Source organism: Scomber scombrus, chromosome 22 (assembly GCF_963691925.1).
Source record: "Scomber scombrus chromosome 22, fScoSco1.1, whole genome shotgun sequence".
Classification (NCBI taxonomy): domain Eukaryota; kingdom Metazoa; phylum Chordata; class Actinopteri; order Scombriformes; family Scombridae; genus Scomber; species Scomber scombrus.
In genome coordinates, this window is record NC_084991.1 from 17,532,058 (window position 1) to 17,550,725 (window position 18,668).

The window sequence follows — 18,668 nt, forward strand, 5'->3', positions numbered from 1 at the left end:
AGGAGAGGAGAGGAGAGGAGAGGAGAGGAGAGGAGAGGAGAGGAGAGGAGAGGAGGAATAGACGAGTCTCAGGGTAGAAGAGACTTGGCAAGCATACACCCTCCCACTCTGTTGGCAGCACAGGCACAAACTGTTTGCTCACAGCAGTACATGCATCTATTAGTATTGTTCCAGGAGATAATAACTCTGTGTGTGTGTGTGTGTGTGTGTGTGTGTGTGTGTGTGTGTGTGTGTGTGTGTGTGTGTGTGTGTGTGTGTGTGTGTGTGTGTGTGTGTGTGAGAGTGTGTGTGAGAATGTACATACAATATGTGTCAATTCTCTGTGAAAAGTGGCGATGAGGTGGCAGACGAACAATATAGAGCAGCCTTATAAAATCTATGCAGGAGTGAGCCCTTTTGTGTCTGTGGGTGTGTCAGACTTTACTGCTAAATGTCAGCACTGTAAGAACACAAGAGGCCACGGTGCTAATAGCAACAACATCTCCTGACATCTACAGCTACCGTGATTCTTGGCAATAGATGGCAGGTGATCAAAACCTTGTCTGTAGTTACTGGATGCAAACAAAACAATGTTTTATCCTGGACAGAGCAGCAGTATGTTCAGATTTTCCTGTTTCGGTGATGAAATTTAGCTCTTGGAAGTAGCGATAACTGAACCATACATAAACAGGAGCAAACACCCTCACTTGAAGATAGATGCAGCTTGGCAACGAATGCATTTTAAGAAACTGCAGTGCCCCAGCCAGCCTTTCTTGGAACTTCCCCTGCATACACCCCTGCACATTCAGAGAGAGATCTAGCCAGCAAAGGGGTTTAAAGGAACTACATTTCTATAGCTGGCCTCGATTGAAGCTATGCTCACGCACACATACACACAGCTCTCTGTCTGTCGCCCACTTCTGCCATTAGCTTTATCTGTATGAATTCAAAGCTGAGAGCTCAATCCCCGTTGGTTTTTTGAAAAGATTTTGCCAGGCTTGTTCTTCCCTTTATGCCCCCCAACTCTCTCTCCTGGGAAAACAGAGAAAAAGAAAGATGGGGTATGGGGTGTGGAGGGGGGGGGAAGAAGTTGCCTATCGCTGACACAGCCGCTTAGATAGCCCCTCGTAGATAGCCCCCTCCTTGGTAAGAAACATAAAGCAACAGAATGAGAGAGGAGGTAGATGGAAGGAGATGCTGAGATGGGGATAAGGGTGCAAGCGTGAAGACGTTGTGCTGGGGTAAGCCAGCAAAGGATTACGGCTTCAAATCTCTCCTCTTTTTGGACTTCATTTAACGCTTATTTATTCTTATCTTTGAGGCTATATTCCCCCTTACTCCAGGTAGACACACACACACATTCACATACACACACACTGATAAAGGGTGTTTTTGTGAAAGCGATGGGAAAAAGGCGAGAGGAGAAAGAAAAGGACAAGACAAGAGGAGATGGCAGGTCTGGGTAGGTGTGCCCTCTACACAGCAGGGGCCAGACGTTGACAACTCAATAAGCGAGTGAGTAACAGAAGGACTGACATGAAACAGCGTGAGAGACACACACACACAGATAGTAGACATGGGGAAGGGAACCGGTGAAGATGGCGTGTGCACAGCAGGGATTGTGTTGCTCTCCATCAACCATATGTAAATTCTGCCATCATAGAGACAGAGTGGGAGAAAAGGCACAGAAACCGAACAGTGTGTGCAAGTCCAAATGTGTGTGCGTGGTACGATTTCTAACCCTACAGCCAAGACAACGTCGATGTGTAGCAACCGGTAGGCTGTCAAGAGAACCATTAGAGGCTAGTATCTGTGAGCGCACACACCCACATCAGCCCTCTTGCACGACTGCTAGTAATGATTACTAAGAAAATCATTCTTCAAAATAGGTTCCTACATATAAGTGCCAGATAAAAGTCAAGTTACAGCTGAAAGTGACTGCAGAGCAATTGAAGCAACATCAATATACCGCTTTATTGCATTGGATCTATGTATCAGATGTGTGCATGTTGGGGGTAACAAAAAGAGATGTATGCAAATGTGTCTGTCAAAACTGTCAATATGTTTCACGGCTGTGTCACAGTCATCAACAGAATAGAATCAATCTATGCATCAATAAAGCATATAGGCCTAGAGCCATTTCCTCACAGGGGCTCATCAGAGATTCAACCAACATATGGTGAAGGACATTTGTTACTAGTGCGCTATGTAGGCCAAACTACAACAGCGAGAATTCAGTGAGGAGAAAAAAATTCTAATTAATTAAAATTATTCTTGCATTACATGTCAATAATCGACATTTATTTCAACCGTATTTTATGCAGGAGTTGCTTAAAAATGTTATCAGTACAGGACAGAATTTAATTGCTAGAGATGAATATGTGTATGAGTGTTAATTCTGCATCTGATGCCATTTTTTGTTGAGGTGTCAAACAGTGTTCATGTTAGATAACAAACACCTAGCGGCCATCAGCTCAGAAGGCGACACAGGAGGGCGATTTGGGTATGTGTGCGTGTGGGAGACCATGTGCATGCAGCTGTGTGTAAGAGTATTTTCCTTGTGGGTCAGGCTCAAAACTGGAAGACTGAAAAGAGGTTACCGTAAGTGACATGCGCACACAAAATCACTAATGGGGGGGAGTCGGGGTAATGAAAGACAACTGTGACAACACAAAAAGGGACAACAGAAGCCTGTGTTCACGTGTGAGCAGTGACATTCCTTTAAGTGAAGATCATGAAAATGCCAGTCAAGACAGAAGAATGGCCAAGCAAGATAACAAATAACAGCATACTTTAGAAATACGAAGGAAAAAAAGGAAAAAAACAACAAAAAACATGGAGCTACCTCATGTGGAGATACAAAAGATGGAGAATCAGCTGACGAAAGACGGCTTAACAAGAAGAGTCAAAATTCTAGTCAAAGCAGAGGTATTCTCCAACTTTTTTATTTTAATTATTAATAAATTGTTTGATGTTGGAAAATCCAGTGTAACATCATTTTTTTTTACCACATTTTCCACCTTATTTATTAACCAAATTACTACGAGTAAATTTGCTTTAAAAAGTTACCTTTTAAATGACTAACACAGGCATTGATATAACCTCACTGGTGATAGAAAGCCAGAGAGACTAAAACTGGTCCAACGGTCAGCCAGCTATTGAGCTACAGAGTGTGCCCTACTAGACTGGCCTCATTCAGTAACATAGTTTATGATGCCATAGCAACTCCCAACTCTGAATTAAAAACATACCCTCTTTATTTGTCCTTTTTTTTTTGGTGGTTTTCTCTCTCCCTTTCTGTTGTCTCTAGCAATCACCAGCTGGACTGTGTTGACAGACGGAATAAAGTGAGAGAATTAAACGTAACTGCATACAAAACTGTTTTTTTGTTTTTTTATTGGTAAAAAAGGAGAACAACAACAACAACAACAGCTAAAGGAAGAAAAGCAGCCCGAATAATGAGACAGGTAAAGACACGTCTATTGACACAGCCGCTGGCTAACTGGCTGGCTGCCTGCAGAATTCACAGTCAGATCAAAATTCAATATGTAGTTTGGCTATTTTCTTTTTAAGTGAGAGGGACTAGAGTACAACTGGGGGAAATGCATACAAAAAGGCAAATAAAGACAAGGAAGAGACAATAGAAGCCTTTTCTTCTTCCTGCTGCGTCAATCATTTATGAAACATATTCAGTATTCTGGCCCTCAGGTTCAATAATAATTTCAGAAATGTGTTTTTCTAGGAATGGGAAAACACACCGATGCCCCGCATCCTATTTCTTTCCATCACTCACTTTTATGGCTTTCTCCAGCCTCAAATATGGCAAAAAATGCAGCAAAAAAATGTAGACCAATGTCAAGAGAAAGGGCAAGAAACAAAAAAGATTTTAAAATGTGTTGAATACAGTGAGTAGTATACTGTGTGTGTGAAAACATTATACTATTGCCTTCATTGATGTAGTAGAGTACTGCAGTGCCCTTCATGTAGAGGAAAAGGCTAAGAGGATTCAGCTGGTCCCCGAGCACAGTGTGTGCCTGTGTCTTTGCACTGTTTGCAGGGTTTGCTTATCAGAGTGGACAGTGAAGTTGCAATTCCATCTCTCTCACACACACACACACACACACATTAAGCACAAGGTCGCCCTCGTAAACGAGTTGGGGCGATAAAGCGTTGAGCAGGTTTCTCCCTTCTTCTCATCTCTCCATCTCTATTCAGGCCCATCTATCTCTCAGCCGCCGTGATGGTGTGAATGTGTTTATGTGGGTCGCTCTATTCACCTTCAGGCTATAATTCACGATTTTCAAGGAACAAAGTCATCCAGCTGTGACACTGATACACAAAAACAGGCTGAGCTGTACTTTAATCGCAAACTGCTGCATAAAAATGGAAGCTCAACTCTTCCTGTGACACTAATTAGTCTGAAGTAATGCAGACAAGCCGTCATGGGGAACAGAACGTATGTTCAGTTCTGAACAGAAACTACTGTTTATAACATGATGCTCACAGGGTGCATTTCAAGGTCAAACAAGAAATTACGAATTTATATCATTGTAAATTTCAAACTAGTGCGGTTTGCTGCTTTTTTTTCACTGACTACGACAAATCCTCCAGCAAAGAAACCTGCACTATGGTTCACCTGTGACTCGTGGTAAGGATAAAAGGACTCAAAAACTGGATGGATGGATAAATGGATCATAATGCAAAGGTGTTTAACCCTCAACAATACAAACATATAACAGTATGACACTAAAAGGTATGAACTAGGGCAGATCGGATTATGTGATATTTTTTTTGCGAGGGGTCAATGAACAACTGTGCAACAACTAACAATTACCAATATCCTTATTTGCAATTAAGGATTTATTTTAATGTATTTACACATAGTTATTACCAGAGTCATATTTTATACTACTGTTATCAGAAGAATTAGCCATCGTATAATGGTAAAAGCATATCTTTCTAAATATAAACTGATGAGCATAGTCCAAACCGGTCATGCTGTGCAGCTAGATTTATAAATGGATGGGGACAGATCCTGTCTGTGGCTATAAAGCAGCAGTAATCTGGATACGGGGCTTCCTTCTGCACTCGTGGTTTGTTTAACTACAGTATGTGGTGGGAAAAAAGGACCCGGGGGGCAGTTCACCGTCCCAACCGTCTGTCTCGCTGACCAGGAAACCACACCATGCATTATTCATTATGTGTACTCATTCTCTCTCTTAGTCTCTGACTTTCTCTGTCACACACACCACAGTGTGCCTCTGACAAAGTATGAAAAACTAAGACAATTTAAAGAAATATATAAAACAAAGACAAATGCATGTCGGCGAAAAAGCCCAATTTGAACAACAGAATAAGGAAAGTGTGAGAGGGAGGAAGAGACATTGTCAAAGACTGTGAGATGCAGTGCAGTGTAATCGGCCTCATGCCAAAATAATTCAAGCGTGATCGGAAATCAATGTGAGAGCATGGAAGCTGTGGAGAAATCCAATGCTGTCCTGCGGCCCTGAAAGGCAAAATAAGACATATAAAAGAGGCTCAAATGCATGAAAGATGCATTCTGTGTGCCTGTATGCGTGTGAAGAATGCTAAATGAATTGATCTGGGTTGCACTGACCATTGATGTACAGAGACAGATGAAAAAAAGGACAACCAGATAACACTTCCAATTATTTAATTGCCACAGAATACCTATTTATACATGTGGTAGTGGTAAAATAAGAATTACCACATACATACATACACACAGAACAGACCGCAAAATCCTCTTGATATTACAAATGTGTGGGATTTATTGGCATTTCATTAAAGTGCTCTACAATAAGAGTTATTAAAGGTGTAGTATGTAGAGTTTAGTAGCAGCTAGCTGGAATATAATATTTATACGCATGTTTGAATTTGAATATAAATCACCTGAAAATAACAATCATTGTGCTTTCATTACTATGAGCCCTTTATATCTACATAGGTAGCGGGTCCCCCTACACGGAGGCTTCCATGTCACACCACCATGGTTCTACAGTAGCCCAGAACAGACAAACCAAACACTGGCCCTTTTTGCATTTTTCGCATGTTTCACAGCCACCGCAGGTTTTAAGATGCCACTAAATCTTTCACACTGGTTATTTAAAGCAGAGAGCTCTAAGATATGTAGAACATGGCACTGCATTAGCAGGGCATCTGTGATGCCACACTGGCATGGTGACTCATCAACGCTTGACAACACAACCTCCTGCAGGTCTGAAACCAGGCTGTGCCAAACCCAACCCAAGGCAGCATGGTCCACACAGTGTTCATGTCATAAAAGGTGGGTAGGTGAGTGCAGGGGGAACATTTTAGGCATATCTGGCAGAGTTTTGGATGCCATGCACAGGGGAGCAATGTGCACACCACATGGAACCAAAAACTGGCACTACACAGAAGCAGAGGTAAGTGTGTGTGTGTTAGAACTATGGTAATTATGTTAAAATATTAATCCACTTTTATTTGTCGGATTACTGCAATTATTTTTCATTATCACCATCTTATTTGTTTTCAACTAAAGACCAAATTTAAAATAACAAAATAAAGGCTTTCTAAATTGTTGTAAAAAGGTGAAACACACTACAAACACGGTCAATAATGTATTTAGAAGGAACACATTTTTCAGACTGGAATGACTTGGATCAATTATTGTGTCTTGTACTCAAAGTCTCTTTTGTCTAAACCAGGAGTGCTAATTTTAAGCAATTTCTTTAACCAATAGTTGGCCACCTTAACAATTGATTATCACGTAATCATTAATAATTTATCTAATATGCAGGCCGTTTTTTGTTATAAACAAAAATCAAAGTAGGCAACATTTGGAGTTAAAAGCACAGATTAAGTAAACACTAAATTACTTGAGTGATGAACTATAAAACACAAAATCACTTAATTTACAATTAGAGCTCCCATCCGCTGTCTGTTCAACACAGCAAACGGCTGCACAACTTCCAGATTCATTGGAGAACATTAATTAGATCTACTAGATGTGTTTAACAGATCTAACAATTAATTAACTATTAGTCTAAATTGCTGCAGTCTTCAGTAGTTAATAATATGTAACGTGATCAAATAAATATAAAACATAACTCCAAACTCCCCACAACAACTGACTGATTTCATATAAAATAATACACATAGTTGATCTACATGATGAAGTAATCTGTTGTTCACTGTGGCTAACATTAGTCCAGCTGCAACAGATTCACAAATACTGTGCCTCCAACTTAATCAGCCCATTTACTGGCACTCTAAAATGCATTTATACTCAGAGCAGGGAAATGACGCTAACACACTGCATCACATTTGTATTGATTTTTTTGGAAGCATGTTGCTTTCTGCTGTCTGACAATCAGCTCTCAGTTACTTCTATTCACGATGTTAGTTTAGCGTTAGCATGAACCTCAGATAGCTTAACTGGACCTCCGCCAAACAAAAAATGAATTGTTTTATAACTTTATGCTTCAGTTTTCATTAACAAAACACATTAAGCAGATTTGAAACATCCATAGAGCAGATTGAGGCACGCTGAAACCTTTGTCTTCCTTGTGATGGCAGGGAGGTGCGTTTGTTTTACAAATTAGCAGGGCCCTTAAAGGCAGTCACCAAACACACCTGTAACCCCATCTTACTAAAGCATAAGTGGCTCCACTCAGTCAACTGAAGACATACTACAGCAAATCTACACAACATTTACTGACAGTTGCACTTCACATCTCTCATCTTCTGCATTACCAATTTTAGTACCATTTATTTTTTAATTGGTCAGATTATTGACCGATAATCGATTAATCATTGAGATCCCAACTCACTTTCAACTATGTCACCTTTAAATTCAGCCTCAAGCCTATCAAACACATAAGATACAAAACAAATCTTACTAATATTTTGTTTTGTTTTTCCTGGGTCAGGTGTGATGTGATCATTTCAGTTGTGAAATTATGTAAACATAAAGAAAAACAGCAGATCTGACCTATTGTGACTAAGGCCCCAATCATTTCTGTGCATGGGTTTCTTTATGTGTAAATGAGTGAGAGAATGCAAATTAAGAGCATTTCTATGTCTGAAATCAAGAGAGAGAGAGTAGTGAGTAGGCAGTCAGGGCAGTACAGTAGATGAGAGACCACCCAGACTGAATGAGGTCAATACGACTGACAGTATACGTAGGTGGAACAGTACACCGCATATTACTGTCCACTTAGCCTGCTCTCATCCCTGCTCAATCAAACACATCTGTGCTTCACCCTCTTTTCTTATTCTTGCTTCGGCTCCCTCCTGGTGATCAGTTATACAACTGGGAATATATACAGCCGCCATTCCAATCAGGGCGTTTTTCTGTGCTGATTAACACAGAATTATAAAAAAAAAAAGATTCATCCAAACCATTTACTCTAAGGGAAAAATAAAAACCAACAAGTAGATGCAACTGGTAACTGTGCAGTAGTAACCAGCAGTAGCTGATCTTTTCTAAAAAAATAAAAATGTTTTGTAACTTGAGAATTTGATGTGCCTGACTTTGATGCCAGCATCACACACAAACTCATCAAAGAATGACAGTCATTAAACGTACATTACTGTAATGAGGCATCAAGAATATTGTTTTACTGACTTGTCTTTTATTAAACAAAACTACACCACCAATTATTTCCTGACTCATCCTAGATAAACATGTCAATGCAGTAAAATGCTTCCATTCGCCTCCCTCCTGGTTAGGCTGTGCTTTTGAAGTTGCCACCCAAAAGCATAAAGAAAAATCAACACAGAGGCTCAGTGACTGAGATAGTGAATGGATGTTTTAGTCAATGGAAGTAGGAGGTGAGAAAAATTAAATGGAAGACATCAAAAAAAAAAAAAAACAAGGGAAATGTCTGGGGAGTGGTGTTTACCAATATGTTTTCTTTTTTCCTCAGAATTCTGTGCTGCTGTTTCAGCTCCACACTGGGAACCGGAGCAGTGTCTGTCAGAGATTAACACTACACAGAGAGAGAGGCAAACAGACAGGAAGAGAGAGAGAGAGAGAGAGAGAGAGAAAAAGGGAAAAGGGATAAAGGAAGACAGAGCTGATAAACACAAAAGTGATTTTTGAAACGAGGGAATCTGAAAGTAAAAAGGAATCTTTAAAAAGCAACAGAGGATCACAGGAGACGCAGAGGGGACCAGGGTGCTGGTGCTGGTGGAGGGGTTATAAACAGAGGAGACAGAAACCAGGGCTTTTCCCCCTCACTGCATGGCGCATTAATTATGCGTGTCTGCATAAGGAGAAATTAAGACATGGCTGTGTTGCAGTTTAGGGAAAGAAATGGAGAAAGCAGGGCATAGAGAGAAATGGCAGGCAGGGAGGGAGGCAGAGAGCTAAGAGCAAATGTCAGTTGGACTTAAGGCTGGACAACAGAGAAAATGAGGGAGGTGAGAGTGAGGGACAAATGAGGGGAAAAAAAGGAAAGTGGAGAAAGAAAGAAAAGGCTATTAGAGAAAAGACGAAAACAGCGGCGCTAAACCAAGAGGAAAGTGTACTCATGCCTGCACTCAAACTCCATTTCAAAGGAGACAAGAAAGAGGAAAAACACAGCTAATTACAGAGCAGTTAATAACGAAGTCTGACAAAGAACAGAATACGGACCATTGAGTCAACGTGTCATCAGATCAACAAAACCCTAGAGAACTCGATGGCAGTCAAGCTGAGAAAGTGAGAAAAATATTTGATGAATGCAAATAAATACGCCACTAAAGCCCAAATCAAAATGTTTTTTCACGTTAGGCCATCTTCTAAACATCTCAAAAAGCTCCCGCAATCAAATGCTATTCAGAGATGAATCAACAGGAGAATCTTATGATAATGAAATCAAATGATCCATATTCATGTCTGAGTGTGACACACCTTAATAACCTGTTTCGGTTGCCGTCGCTTTGATCTGCAGGAATAGGAGATGTGGAGGGGAAGATGGATCAATGGCAGAGACCAGTTCTTCCTCTCCGTCCTACATTATATATTTAATTCTGCTGCTACCGACTCGACTCTCGTTAGTGCTCCTGCACTTCCTCTCACCTCTTCTCTCTAGCTTTTCCTCATGCAACTGTATCCTGTTTCGGTGTCTGGCACTGTATAACATTACACAATGATTTGAGTTTTTTCCAGCAAGAAGTGTGTGTATGTGTTACAGAGATGTCACTTTCTTTTCTCCATGCCATGTTCCAATATATTCAGTGAACATCTTAGCAAAGCTAGTGAACCAGAAGAATGACACCAACCAACTTTCAACTTGAAACTTTCTTCTGGGTAATAATTTTGCCTTTTTTTCATGGGGGATGGAGTGGTGGCAGCTCCTACTGTATGTGTTGATTGCTTAACTAAGTTGTTATCTACTCGAATGTGGCCCATTTTAAATGTGTGTATGTGTTCATATTAGCCCATAACAGCAGGTCAGTACAGCTAGCCAGCCGGCCCCCATGCTGGGCTCAGGACTCATTATATTTCAGTCCTGCCTGCTCGCTACCACCTACCTGTGAAAAACTTGCTGACACCACCAATGACTGGCAAGGGAGAGAATGTGTGAAAGAGCGTGTGCGTCAGAGTGTGTATGGATGGAAAAGGTTATAGGCATGATAACACATGCTTAATTTAATCTGTGCATGTACAAGAACGACTAACGAGAGCATAGCGGAGCATTTGTGCCATCCTTCTAAAAATGATTAATTATGCATTTGTGTATGTATATGTGCGTCTGTAAAAATAATAAAAATTCATACCAACATGTACCTGCTACAGCACCTCACTGACTCATTGTAGAGGGTTTGTATCCCTGTCAATCAAAATCCCATGTTGCTTGCATCAAGGCTCTCTTGATCCAACTTGTATCACTGGCTCGCTATGCACACACTTGCGCTCTTATACTAGTCTACCTCTAACATTGGCCAAGGCTACATCATTTCATCATTTCCATGACAATTAAACACCAGAGGACAGTGGAATCAGCCACCCTACGCAAAGAAAAGCCCTTTAAAACGGAGATAGGAATGGAGAGGGGGAGTAAAAGAGAGCAAGAGAGAGGCAGTGTGTGGCCTGGATAAGTGGTGGCAGGATTATAGCTAGTTCCATCATGGCTTTGGTCCATTCACTGCTTCCTATAAAAACCTATTAGCATGTGAATGAACAGGCACACAGTGGATGGAGTTCTCTAAAGCCCAGGAGCACTGATCCATTATCAGGTGAGCTTTCCATAAACTGGGAGTACATGGGGAGGATGGTGTGTGCGTTTTGGGTGTAGCCTACCTTATTGTGGCCACTTTAGTCTAGCTTTTTGTTGAGATTTCCGAGGTACAAGTACATACAGTGTTACAGTTAGTACAGTGCCGTGGATGCTGTAGTAAGGCTCATCAGGGAGTAAACAATTTAATCGGCTTATTAAAATCAGTGGCCAAATCTTTAAATATGTCCAGATAAAATATATGAATTGAATATTTCATTATTGAGGTAGTTGGGTTTTTTTTGAAGAGCTGTCCAATTTTGGATCTTGGCTATTTGTTTTTTTCATTAAATAAACAAATTCCAGATAGAAAAGTGAATAAGGCCCGCGGCCCTAATGTTGCTCAACTGAATGGGCTTAGATCTTTGAAATGTGGCAAATGCATCAAACAAGAGCCGAATGCCAGTTGGAAAGTAGAGTCTGCAACAGGCGTAACAGAAATTCCTTCCCACATCTCTGAACCAAAATTATCTTCTGCACAAAGCAGAATCAACTTGGACTGTGAGTGTGAAAGTAAAAATGTAGAATTGTAGATGCGTTGAAAATATTGGAAATGATGAAACTACTATTGCTTACCTCTCTTTGCATCACCAGCTCTTTGGTGAACATCATGGCCTCTTCACTGAAGGGCTCAGCCACCTGCATCCCCCCTGGCATATTCCTGGAACTGCGTGGACATTCAATACCTAGCCAAAGACAACACAATTGCAGGAGTTAGCATAGAAGAAAAATCAAAAGAATGGTGAGATAGTTTCATCATTATTTGGCTTAATAAATCAGAAAAGACCAGAACACATTACGGCATCTACTTGCTAACAAAACTGCAGAAATACTCTGCACAAAAAATAGACTTATATCCACAATTTTTTGGACCTTTGATGCTCCCAACAACTAATGCCATATCAGACATCTTTTTCATCCCTCTTATAACAAGTCAAGGTCAAAATCTCTTAGTCACACTATTTCAAAAAGGTGTCTGTGGCACGATGCGGATTAGCCAACAACACTACCATCAGCACTAAGTGGATAATTGGTCATCAAGGGGTCAATCCTAAGTACCCAAAGTGCTGCGGTATAACCTGTTTTCACTAAATACCAGTTTTAGTGGTATTTGTGTCTTTGGGACCCTTTAACATCAACTTTAGTAGATTTTCAGAGGCTTTCTTGCAGACTTCGGGTAAGAGAAGATAAGCTTCAGGGTAGAGGTGTGGGGAAAGATGAATGAAGAGGTATAAAGGTACTGTCAGACTGTAAAATTTCAACATGTTCTCCCTGTTAAAAAATATTCTGTGTTTTAAAAAAAAGGGAAAAAAAGGAGGCGTGTATGCATAACAGAAAATGTCTGTGTTTGAAGGTGAGCCTGACTAGGCTGCAAGGTCGTGAGAGAATGTGTGTTGATCTTTTAAAGTCATTTTAAATTCTGCTCAAACTCTTCATACACACTATGAATTTTGCATGCACGGACTATTGGATGAGCATAGCTTACTTCAGTTGAAACTCAATCTTGGTTTCTTACACCCGTTTCTTACAACCTTGACTTGATATACTACATACTCACGCACTGTGTGCTACAATGAACAATCACCAGCTGAGAGAAAAGTAAGCCAGCAAATGTTAAATATGAAACACCAGAACAGGAGTTACAGTATACATTCATCTCTTGGGTTCCCATTCACTTCAAATTCTCAAATTAATTAGCAAGGAAGTCCACTACCACTACCAATTCATACTAGCAAGCAGGTTGGTGGTGTATTGATTTATGCAGAGTAACCTAATGATAGTTTCAGTTGAGGGTTAAACCCTCCAGCATTGTACTAATAAAGCAACAGCTCACTCCTACAGTCTTTCTTTCCTCTTTGACTCAGTGTTTAACTTTTGATGTGCTTCACTGGCTTTGCGGATATGTGCATATATTGCCTCAGGATGGACTCACAAATACATGAAAAAGACGTAAAAACTAGATGTGTTAAGGCATCCTGGTGACTCAGTGGTTGACATGGCCACTTCATAATCCTGTCTTTGGATCTCACTTCTTGTCTTTTCAAGTTTTGCATGTTCGCCCATGTTCCCCTGGGTTTCCTGAGATATATATATAAGGTGATACATCCATATAAAGAATATTTCAGACTTTATGCTTAGAGAAATGCTCCTGAGCTCAAGCTCTAATGAAACATAATGATGGAAAAAAAGTTATTGGAATACATCTACATGCAATTTCAAAGAAAGTATGAATTGGTGTATTTCTTTGATTAGATACATTACATACTGAGCGGAGCCTTTAAGCCCCCCCTCAATCCAGGTTTTTCAAAAAGCTCAAGGACCTGGGTTTTAACACCTCACTGTGCATGTGGATCCTTATTTTCCTGACAGGCAAACCTCAGGTGGTGATAATAGTTGGACACACCTCTTCTACCCTCATCCTTAACACTAGCGCATCCCAGGGCTGTGTTTTGAGCCCCCCCTGCTGTACTCCCAACTGTGTAGCCACTTTTGACAAACACCATTGTCAAGTTTGCTGATGACACAGCTGGGGTGGGCCTGATTACAGGTAACAATGAAAAGGCCTACCTGAAGGAATTAGAAGACCTGAACGGGCATCAGGACAACAGCCTACTCCTGAACATCAGCAAGATGAAGCAGTGAAGAAACTACAGCCTTCTTAATAATTAATCAACAGATCCTCGGTGGAGAGAGTAGACCGCTTCGAGTACATTGGTGGCCACATCACTGGGTTCCTGACTTGGGGCTGTATACTGACTTTGTGTATCCTCGGAAGCTCGAGGCAATTCCAAGTATCCGCTCACATACTGAGGAATTTCTACTACTGCATTATCAAGAGTGTCCTGACGGGAAACATCACTGCCTGGTATGGAAACGGGACGTAGCAGGACCACAAAGCCCTGCAGAGAGTTGTTCATTCAGCTGAACATACAATAGGCATTGCTCTACCCTGCCTAAAGGATATTTACACCAGCCACTACGGGAATAAGGCAAGGAGAATCATTAAGCATCCCAACCACCCGGATAATGGCCTTTTCTCCCTGCTGCAGTCGGGAAAAGGTACCGGATACACCAGACCAGCACTGAGAGGCTCAGGAAGAGCTTTTACCCTCAGGCCACTAAGATGCTGAATGATTGGATATTTGATTATATTTAAAAAATAAAATAAATTAAAAAATCATTTTAATGATTACTAATCATTACTTATTATCTGTCTATTTTTATTGCAATTTAAAGGAACTGACAGAATTGCATTTCACTGTGATTGTGCCTGAATGACTGCATGTGACAAATACATTTCATTGATTGATACCGCAATATTCAAACATTTTTCTTTCATGTTTTGTCCTTTCTTACTTTGCTAGAGAGCATGTCAAACCTTGTCAGGGTTGACCTTAAAGGCAAGCACTAGTTTCATTTAATTGTTTTACAAGGAAGCAAATAGCTATTCTAGCTTTTTTTTTGGGCAGTACTTTCTGTTCCCTCCAGAAACCTTGGCCCATGTCTGTCCCATTTATGAGAACAGGACCAGGATACATCAGCTTATTTGCACCAGCAGCAAGGGGAAAATGACCCAGGAAAGGCAAAATGAGGCCACAGGACAGTCAGCAAAGAGTTGTGAGAAACTGTCGAGTCAACTTTCTTTAAAATATAAAGGTCTTCAGTGTACAGCAGTGAAGATTATAACTAATTACACACACTTGCAAGTTTCTGTTTGCATCTTTTCACTCGAGCTCCGATAATGTGCTGTTTGCCTGAGCTGTTGATGTTAATTATCAGTACTACATTGAAACAGAATTAGAAACAGTTTGTTGTGTTTAAAAATCCTAAAGGTACTCATTAAACTGATCTAATAAAGGACTACTATAGTTTGCATATCAGTCTATAGTTGAATATCATTATACTTCATCATCTGTAGTCAAACATTCAATAAAATACATCAATAAATAATGCTTCCTGAAGAGCAGAGAGGAAGAAAAGGAGGAGGAGACACTGATGGCCAAGATCATCTAAAAGTATTTATAGAAGTGGACCAGGACAAGGCTTCCACGTGGGACACTGTCGCTACAACAGTGCCAGAATAAAGAGAGGAGGAGAGATGATGGAAGCAGAATAAAAGGGAAAAATGATAGAAAGGCAAGGCAGCGGGAGGGGGGACACAGTGCACACTGTTAGCAAAAATTGGTGGATAAAGTAATTGCAGAGAGGGAGATATTTGAGTTTCTGCTTGGGTTGTTCGGAGCTGTGGGCTAGAGTTGGGTTTCTTGAGCATAATCGACAGGAAAGACTACTCAGGAATGTAATTCACAAAGAAGTCAAGTTTAATTGTATAGCACATATAGTACAATGGCCAAAAGGGCTTTATGGGCCCAAATCTGCAGCAACAACCAACTTCGCCGAAGCTCTCAAAGAAGCCAAAAATATCCCCAAAAAAACTTAACAGAAAAAATAAATAGGATTATGAGTATAACAGGTGAAATGTAATATGTTAAGATATAGGTTCTTATCTCCATTCAGATGCACAAGGGCATTTTACCTCCATTGACCTAACTGCACTCAGTATCTTTCATCTCACACACAAACTGTAGTACCCACCCTGCAGCATTTAAAGTAAGCCAGCGAGTCACTTAGCACAGCCAATTTTAACCTGCACCGTGATGCATAACTCACGCCTGACACCAAGATAAACATCTGGGTCAAACTACAGGATATCCATCTTAACTGATCTCACAGACCAACAAGACATACACTAATCACTTTTGACATCACACCCCCCCACACACACGAGACCCTACAGCATTTTGCACATGCTGTTCCTCATACTGGCCTGAAGCGCATGTGTGCACATGTCAATCCACCATACGCGACATCAATCATCATACGTGGTCTGGTACGATGCTGGTTTAACGTTTCACATTTTGAAAGGCGGGTGCATGAGCTAAGAGACACAACTGAGAACAATTAGCAATGACTGACTGTTGGAACAAACGAACGCACAACTGAATGAACAAATGAGAGAATCCATCTACGCACGTTGTTTTCTAAATTCCGAAATACGCTTCCAAAGAGGACACACCCCGCTATCAACCGTTTCGTTTAATATTGTAGTGGGTTTGTATCACACTCGCCCTGTTCCACCATTGCTCCTCTGTAGAGCTCAGGCTCAGTGACAGGTGGGGAGGTCCAGTGGAGAGAAGTAACATTTTAATCTGCGATCTCTGGTGAGCCTCATGCCTGATGAAATACTGCCTTTCCCCTGAGCTCAAACACATAAACATCTTTCCTGCTCACATATGCAGTAGTTCCTCAGCCTATCCCATAAACTTGTCCTCTTCACCAATTCCTGTATGTCTTTGACACTCTCCAAATCAAATACGAAAATGCTACTATACATGTTTAGTTATATAATTATATACAAAATGAGCAAACACAAGGTAGCCTGGAGTAAATTTCATCCTTTCACCCTGTGACAGAAACACAGACAAGATACTTTTTTTCCTCATACCTTGGTTCTCTTCTTATCATTCTATACATCGCCCCTCGTCCCAAAGCAGCTACTGCCTGTTTTGTCTTAGGCCCAAATCCTAATGTCCACACTCACAGACTCATAGGCTCTCTTACAGGGCATAAAGGGCTCTTTCACAGACATTTTGAGCCCTTTAAGGACACTTTTTGGAAGTCTGCATTTCTGCAGACATTACCTGAGGGAACAACCCACAGTACACAGCGTTGTGACGTTAAAATTCAGGGTTACCAGGGGAAGCCCGGAAGAGTGGAGAGAAAACAAAAACAAACAGTAAACATGTAAGTATTAACACAGCTCAGTGGTGATTCATAGCCAGCGCTGTGTGTAGCTGTTTGTCCTTTGATGGTATGATAAGTACAACAAATACGCTTTCATCAGATCTGATTCAACAACATTACTATTTTGATTAAAACCAGGGAGCAAACAACAAACCTGTAAAATGAAAAATCCTGAACCCACAATAATTCGTAAAAGGCAAAATGAGCCCAATAACATGTTTTGGTGTCGTCAAGGTAACCTGATATGTTGCATAAGCGCTGTCCCATTCCTATTTGTACTGTTTTGAGCCCTCGCTGCCTCTCGCACTCAAGCACTCATCAGGAACGTCAATTTAGTCTGTGAGGGTTCAGGACTGAGGCCTTAGGGGGAACCTTGGGATTAGACCACAATATCTACCCTCTGCCCTGCTTCCAGTCATTATGCTAAGCTAAAATAAGCTAACAGCCTCACACAGACATATATGGAAGTCATTTCAATCTTCTCATCTACCTCCTGGCAAGAAAGCAAATGTGTTTATCCCTGAAATGTCAAATGATTCCTTTCACTCTCATAAGGAGTCATTTTAAGAGTTACATCATGATTGCAACCATTAAGACGCACTAGAAACAATGCTTTTACAGCAATACCATGCATATATACAAGTTGCACATATAGCACGTATCTTAAGCGAGGACTGATCCTTATTTTAAACTGCAATTCTTCTCACAGGCCAAATTTAATTGGATGAATTCATGTGCATTCATTGCTAGAAACTAGTTTATTTTTTTAATATTTTTAGACTTTTTAATTGAATGTGTTTTCAGCTGGACAAACATATAGTGAGAACAGGACCAAGTCGACCTCTCCTCCTCTACTAACCAAGCCAGGATAATGAGCTCCATGCTGTAGAGATGGTTCTGGAAAGAGATGTGGAGACGATGTGCAGCAGTGACATCTCTGCAATTTATATAAACATACAGCATCATGCTAATAATGTGCATATTGATTAGCCTTTGACTTTGTGCTCCTAACCTGAAAGACACATCGTGCTCTCGCTTGTGGCATGTCTGCAGGTATAAATTGATGCTTGCAGGATACAATCAGCTCAGTATGAATGCCATTAGTGTCTATCTTTTTAATGTCACCCAGTTACTAATTCTTACTTTGTGACATGCTGTTGACAAGACATAATTAGCCACCACGACAGGATAATAAACAAAGACCTAAAAGCAGGGGAGATGTGTTCAGCCAATTGTGCACATTTTGTGTTTTGTTCTGCTCTAATCACCATACTGATTTCCTCCATCACCCCTATTCATGAATATCTTGCACTTCCTCTTTCTCTCAAAAACGATCAGTCCAAGCTAAAAGTTCTGCAGTGGGTGCAAGATGCAGGCGGCCAAAACCGAGGTAAGAGGAAGGTGACTGGAGCTGTAGCAGGCAGTGAATGGGAGACAGACAAACAGCACACGCTGCTAAAAAAAGGGAATCCTAGGATAGTTTGACTATCTCTTTCTTTTATCCTCCTGATCTATCCCATCATCTCACCATCATCTCTCATGCAAGGCCTCATTACTCCAGATGAGGCTTAGGCAATGCAGCATCCTTTCCCTTACAGAACACATCACCGCCTGGGA

The 18,668-nt window shown here is 40.8% G+C and overlaps 1 protein-coding gene across 1 annotated transcript in view; it reads right to left on the bottom strand.

Moving 5' to 3' along the window:
- snd1 (staphylococcal nuclease and tudor domain containing 1) overlaps positions 1 to 18,668 on the bottom strand; it is a 177,855-nt gene that overhangs the window by 106,918 nt on the left and 52,269 nt on the right. The window contains exon 16 of the mRNA XM_062444103.1: positions 11,823 to 11,932. Within this exon, the coding sequence (XP_062300087.1) occupies positions 11,823 to 11,932 (110 nt within the window). The remainder of the gene's footprint in view (positions 1 to 11,822; positions 11,933 to 18,668) is intronic.